The sequence below is a fragment of the Tupaia chinensis genome, unplaced genomic scaffold (genome assembly GCF_000334495.1).
Source record: "Tupaia chinensis unplaced genomic scaffold, TupChi_1.0 Scaffold000346_1, whole genome shotgun sequence".
Lineage (NCBI taxonomy): Eukaryota > Metazoa > Chordata > Mammalia > Scandentia > Tupaiidae > Tupaia > Tupaia belangeri.
In genome coordinates this window covers 966,131-973,124 of record NW_006159840.1, presented here as the reverse complement: position 1 = coordinate 973,124, position 6,994 = coordinate 966,131, and the positions used below count along the sequence as shown (strand labels likewise).

General features: G+C 52.2%; 1 protein-coding gene across 1 annotated transcript in view; it reads right to left on the bottom strand.

The window, feature by feature from the left end:
* Positions 1–6,994, bottom strand: part of IGF2R (insulin like growth factor 2 receptor) — a gene marked incomplete at its 5' end in the record, with an annotated part of 104,333 nt that overhangs the window by 9,405 nt on the left and 87,934 nt on the right. Inside the window, 4 exon segments of the mRNA XM_014589243.1 lie at positions 3,527–3,713; positions 4,412–4,599; positions 5,245–5,391; positions 6,621–6,735. Coding sequence (XP_014444729.1) covers positions 3,527–3,713; positions 4,412–4,599; positions 5,245–5,391; positions 6,621–6,735 — 637 coding nt within the window.

Genomic DNA, 6,994 nt, shown 5'->3' with positions numbered 1-6,994 from the left:
ATGGTCATGCCGCAATCCCTTCTCCTCCATTCTCCTCTCGGGATCTTGGGCACGCACGCACACGCGCCCGGCGTGAGTTGTAAGCCACCGGGTCTGAGACGCGAACCGCGGTCGACTACGTTGGAGTCCAGCGACATAGCCATTACGCTAACTGCTGGTTCCCTAAGTTTCTTTCTTGAAAGACAGAGATAAAGAAAGAGAAGCACCCCCCAAGAGGGTCACCCACAATCCACCCTCTGGAATCCCTAAGTATCTGGGATGAGACAAGTCGACCTGGAACCAAATCTGAAGCTCTCCTGAGGCTTCGGCATTGCAGATCATGCCACCACAGCTGGACCTCGCTGAGCCTCTGTCATTAGGCTGCAAGTTCGCGTGTCTGGTACCTTCCGAGTGAACTGACCCTTGGCCGAGATAAGAACCCCCTCAGCCCTAACCCGCCTCTCCTTTGCTGTTTTATCTAACAGTAACACAACCACTCCAGCTTTCTTTTGCATTACTACTGTCCTGGCTACCTCCTTTAAGTCTTCGGTTTGTCTCTGTGTCCTTGTCCTAGGGCTAGTCCAACACAGTTGTTTTTATAACCCAACTGGAAGCCAGCGTGGTGGGACAGGCGGTGGACGCCGCTCTGCAATGGTGGGGCCATGTGGACAATCTGGTTTGGCTCCCAGGCCAACCCAAGACAACGCGCACACCTGTGACCCAGATGGATGGAAGCCTGCTTCTCTCTCTGTCGAAGAAATAAGTGAGTTTTTATTTTACATCCAATTTAACAATCTGTTTTTTAACTGAAAGCAAAGATTAGTCCATTTATTTTTAGCACAGTTACTGATATATTTAGAGTTCTACCATCTTAGGTAGTAATTTCTGCTTGCCCTTCATTTTGTTATAGCTTTGTCCTTTTCTGTCTTTGGGGGGGATTTAAGGGTTTTTTTTTTTCAATTTCCCCTTTTATTCTCTACCATATTGGAAGCTGCATAATACACTTCTGTTCTCGCAATGGTTATCCTTAAACATTGGCATGTGTACTGAGAAAATACTAAAAATTACCCAGTGTCTTGCAAATAGTAAGAAACTCGACCTGCCATCCCACTCAGCTGGCTCACACACTACGGACGATCCAACATGTTCATCTTTCTCACTTTGGCTTGACCAAGTAGCTTCCCCGGAGCTTCTCAGACCTTTCTCTACACTCACCAGTCTGTATTCCCCACGGTGTGGTCTGACTGCCTTTCAACTGGGATGGGCCGGAAGTGGGCCCCTTCCTCCTGGAGATGCATGGTTTTTAACTTTGTGGAAGGTTTTTGTTTTATAAATACATACCAAAAATTGTGAAATAAATCGTTCTTAGAAAGAAAGGGCAGGGTGTAAGACAGCGACATGTTTATCCGGCATTGAAGGGGCCAACAAGCACAGTATAAAATGTTAATTTGAAGTACTGAAGTCTGGCCGGCCCCATAGCACGCTGATTAATGCTGTGCATAGAGAGCTAGACTGATGTGGCCGACCACAGTTCAAATCCTGGCTCCTGCAGCTTTAAGAACATGCCAGGTGTGTGTGTACCCTCAAAATCTTAATGGGTAGAAAAATGAAGAGGGGATAGAGGCATGACCACACCCTACTGAGTGGTGCTTTCACTCTCTCTGGTAACTATACACCCGCAGGCATTAAAAAAAAAAAAAAAAAAAAACACCTTAAGGAAACAAATGTTAAAAAAAAAAAAATTGAGATAAATTCCATAAGAAATCACTAAAGGAACTAAAAATGCTCCTGTACTAAGGTGCTAATTGCTGCTATTTCTTCTTTTTTTTTAAAAAAAAAAAAAAGAAGTTTTTGCCTTAGTGTGCATGTGCTTAAGGGAGAGAGAGGCAGAGATAGAGAGGGAAAGTAAGAAATCACCATCCCCCGGGGGATGGCCATACCACAGTCCCTTCTCCATTCTCCACCCGGAACCTTGGGCCCACGCGTGCACGCACACGCACACACACTCTCGCCTGGTGTGACTCTGAGGACACCAGGTCCAGGACAAACCGCGGTCAGCCATGTGGGAATACAGCTGTGTAAACGCTAGGCCACTGCAGACCCGTCATTTCTAAAATGTCCAACTAGTATTTTGACGAAGTAGAGGAAAAAGTGCCAACACTCTTCCACTTCACAGCTGAGGCAGGACCTCAGCACGGTCCGTCCATCCAGCCCAGCTCGAGTGGGAAGTGAAAAGCCACTCTAAAGGCAGAATGTTTGCTGTTGGTTTGAACTTCTGTCTCTCAGTCTTTACTGCCTTATCAACATGTCCAGGTATTTCGGCAATTACCCTCCCTACATTCTAACACCACCTCTCCCACCCGCAGGAGGTCCGCCTGCCCAACATCCCACTCTGAAAACCGCAGGCCTAGACTGGTCTCTGCCAAGCCAGCACTCAGACCAGCTGTATGCCAGGAGGCGGGGTTTATTTTATGGCATCTTCAGCCTCTCAGAGACAGAGAATACCAGAAAGGTCATTTTTAAGTGTCATCTTCCCCCTGCTTCAATCTGCCAGAGGGTATGTGCCCTTACCAGAGAGAGACAGAGACAAAGTGAGAAAGCATCCCCCAGGGCTGGCCACCCCGCAATCCCTTCTCTGTTCTTCTTGGGATTTTGGGCATACATGCATGTAAGCTTGGCATGTTTTTCTCAAGCTGCTGGGTCAGGACTCGACCTGCAGTCAGCCACATGGGTTCCAGACACCTTCACCACACCAACTGGCCCCATTTCATCTGTTTTTAAATTCAGTCTTTACTTCTACAAATAAATTCTAATTTCAATCCTTCTACTTGTAATGACATCAACAGAACAGCTCAGTATTTGAGAGCAGAAAGTATAACCCAAGAGCCTCGTCCACGACCGTGCAGCTCAGAGCTTAGTGTGTCCCCAGGACACTGGATTAGGACAAAGCTGCTTTCTGCTACCCACAGATAAAGCCCAAACAGCGTCCAGATCTTCACGGTGGGGTCTGAATTTCCCCCACCTTCCCTGTCGCTGCTGTCCGCAGCTCTCAGAGCCCCTTTCCGGGAAAGGACAGGCAGGAGTCACCCGAGCAGAGGTGTGTTTCCCTTCTGCTCCTGTGAACTCGGCCTGTGGCTGACTGTCAAGATCTGCAGGGAAGTTTCTATTTATTCGAACACTTCAGTAAAATCGGAAAGGAGTTTCACCATGTGAAAATTTGGGACCACAAAGACAGGCCCGGCTGGCATCTGCCTCCCAGAGGCCAAGGGGAAAGTACAGAGGACAGTGGGAGTGCTCCGGCTGGAGCCCGGTGTGCTCTAAGGAGGTGAGTGGCAGCTGCTGGGAACGCTGGTGTGGGCCCAGCAGCCTGTGTTCATCGCGGGGGCCGGCGCTGGCTCGGACTCTCCGTGTTCTCCGCTTTCTGTGCATATTTGAGTATCTCATCATAAAACACTGGGGAACCACACACGCACACACACACACCCCTGTGCTAAGGTTGGAGGAAGGGGGTGCCCGTAGCCACTAAGTTCCAGAACCCTGAACGTACCCCAGAGGACACACGGCCGAGGTGTACCAGGAGAAGAGGTACTGGCAGTCGGCAGTCTCGTGGCTGAACTCGGGGATCCCGTCTTTCACCAGAGGGTCACAGTGGAAGAAGATGGTGGAAGAGACGGACTTGGTCTTGTCTTTCCCACACTTGGAGGACGAGGCGAACACAACGTCTAGGTCGCCATCTGTGAAGGAAGGACACACGTAAGCAGTGTGGTGCGCATCAGCCTCTTCCTGACAGACCGGGCGCGTCGTTCCAGTCAGCGAGGACTCTGCACGGCCTTGAAGTCAGACACGATGACAGTGTCAAACGTCCCACGTGCTCTCTTTACAGCAGAGGCCACAGGACGCGTATCGACGGAGCCCCTGCTGCAAACCAGCCTAAGGTAAAGAACACAAGCTTGCTCAAGAGGCCTGCTCTCGCCCTCTCCAATGGGCAGGCCACCAACCAGCTCAAACTGCATTTCCTCATGAAACAGGACCAGAGTTTTAAAAACTAAACCCACTTTCTAGTGAATGAAGGAGATGACAGATCTGAAAGGGGTTTTGGGAGTCAAAAGTAAAGAAGTACGCACTCCCGCACATACACACGCACGCTAAAACCACCTCGAAGGGCATTCCGACTGCTCGCTCGGCCTCCGGCCTTCTCGGAACCCCTGGCGGAGACCTCTCATTAGCTGAGCTGTGACTCGCTGCAGGGACACTCTTGGGTCTGGCACCTACGCTCGGTCCATTGTGACGAAGGGCATACTAGACATAAAGCCAGCCCCGGCTGTCATTCTACCACTGATCTGAGGCTTAAATTAAGGACGGCGTGTTGGTGCAAACTTTAAAGCTCTTCCTCAAGGCGGCTGAGCAGGAACCATCAGCAGAAACTGGTTACCTTGCACGTAGTACTTGGTTTTATCCGAAGTCCCGACTTTTCTGCTAAAGCGCTGGTCATTGGGCTTGACCTGGCATATGTTGGCCCCAAAGCAAGCCGGGTTAGTGGAGCTTGTGATGGACGAAAGCTGGATTTCATACAGGTAGCTGTCCCCATTCGTCCTCATGTCCCCAGAAGCACTGAACAGCCTGGACAGACAGAAAGGTCATGGTCACTCCAAGTCCTTCAAGGTCACTGATGACATGAACCCAGCACTCCAAACGGCTGCAGGGTCCCAGAGCGCTTCCTCTCTGGGGCTTCCACAAGCTGGACAGCGTCTCTGTGATCCCACGAGGACTCCAAAGGCACGAGCTTCCACCTCCACCGCCTCGCTCTCCCACCACTGCCGCTGGCCTCACTGCACTCCTGCGCCTTTCTCACGGGCACCTCACCCACCTGTGCACCGCCAGCTGGTGTGGCCGGCCAGCTCAGCCACCAGACCCCCCGAACAGCCCCAGTGACCTCGCTGCTTTTCTATTTTTATAAACTGGTAAGCCCAGAAGATTCCTGTTCAAACATGTTTCCAGAAGGCTCTGGCTCCCTTTGAGCTTATCATGAAGTGAGGGCGGAGAGGGTTCTATTTTTACCCTCAGGAGAACGCACCATCTTTGGTGTTAAAACCTAGGGTTGAGTAATGCTTCTCCTCAGTCTCAGCACTTAGGACAACTTCTCCAGCAACAGTAACTAAGACACACAGGCCTGCTGGTCTGGCAATGCTCCCCAGAGGCAGAAACCCAACAGCTGGCCTCATTCCAAATGCACTTCAGTGCTAAAAGGGAAAACGTTTCACTTACTTAAAGTAAATGTCCCCGAGGCTGAAGCTCTTGCCATTTACAGGATTGGTGATGGTCCCGTTCACCATCTGCACCTCCTGGGGCTTCACAGCACAGGCCGCCCGCGAGTCCCAGCTGAAGTAGTAGGTGCAGCTGTCGATGTCAAACCTGGAAGGGAGAAGCACACCCAGTCACCCCGCCAGACAATGACAGCGACGGCAAGACAAATGCACATCTGCTGGGTCCCCAGAGAAGCTCGCTAGCTTTCAATAAGGCACGGCAGTGGTCTCCACCACCTGCAGCCCCAGGGCCTTGCAGGGACCCCTGTCAGCCAAGGCCTCCAGCCCCAGGGCTGCACTAGCTCCATCAGGATGTCCAGACTCAGCACTGACAGCAGCTCGAGGCAGGGACAGGTCTTCGCGGTTTCCTCAGCACTAGGGGAAGGCGAACAACCATGTAGCAAATCCGTAAGGTGAAGGGGCAGGCCAGCATTCAACACAAACTCTTCAAAACTGAGAAGCCACACGGTATTTCAAAGCTGGGTACTTCTGCTCCTAGACTTTTTAATTTTTTTTAAATAAACCCCTCCAACTCTTACATCGATAAGTCCTGTGACAATTTCTGGCTCTCCCTTTTCCTAAGTGCAGCTCCTGCAAGGAATTGGTTTGCTCATAAGCAGCAGCTCAGGGCTCCCCCTGTTGGTTCATCTCTCCCGAGCACCAGAAACAGTGTTGCCTGGGGAATGCCAAGATGGACCCCCTTGTCTGTGGTCTCTTATGGGCACGGTGCTCTGGCAGTGCTGACATGGCCTGCGATCCAGCACAGGGTGGGCCTCTCATCCAGCAGGTCCACACTGCACGTGCTCTCACTCGTCAGTCATCGAGTAGCCGTCCCACTTGTTGGACAGAAAAACATCACATGTGTGGGCCTGAGCACCATCTGCAGTTTCAGGCATCCACGGGGGTCTTGAAACATTCCCCTTCGACAAGAGGAGACCCAAGACTGGCCTGGTGCAGGCTCCCCCTGCTGTGGGTCCCAGACAGGCAGCTCGAACAGTTGCCCATGGGTGGTACAATCAATGTCCTTTGGTTCTACTACAACGTTCGACGTCGGAGGCCACGCGGTACCGCCCGGCTAGCGCAGACAGGGCTATGGCGGGGCCAGCACACGTGATCTGAGGCCGGGCAGAAGTTCACCTGCTGCAGAGTCTCAGCACTTGATCTGGGAACCCACCTCATGCGGAGCAGCCGGCACTCGGCAGCTCTGGCCAGGCCCTGAGTCCAGCAGCCCGCCCCTCTACCGTGACAGCCCAACACTCGCACACACAAACCTCCAGGGAAAACCACCGAGAGCTCCCAGCACGCTCCCTGCAGGGCTCCACTCAGCCCCCGGCTCACCTACTGAAGGAAGGCCTGCCCACCGTCTTGGCACAGGTCAGCTCGATCACGGACGAGGCAGTCTTGTTTCCCCCACACGAGTAGCCTTTTGAGTAAGTGACGACAACTCTGTCATCTGAAACAGGAGAGTGAACTGACGTTACATCTGTGCATCACAAGCAGCCTCACGGTCAGAGGTCGAAGCCTACCGTAAGGCCAGGACACAAGTTTCTTGGCCCCTACAGGTTGTCACCTTTTCTCAGCACTACCCCATTCAAAAGCGGCCACGACCTGTACCACTGTCACTACGGCAACGGCAAGGCCTGGGTTCAAACCCCGGCCTTCCCACTCCCAAGTTTTGTGACTCAGGTTGCTGAACACCGGGTCCCCGGTCG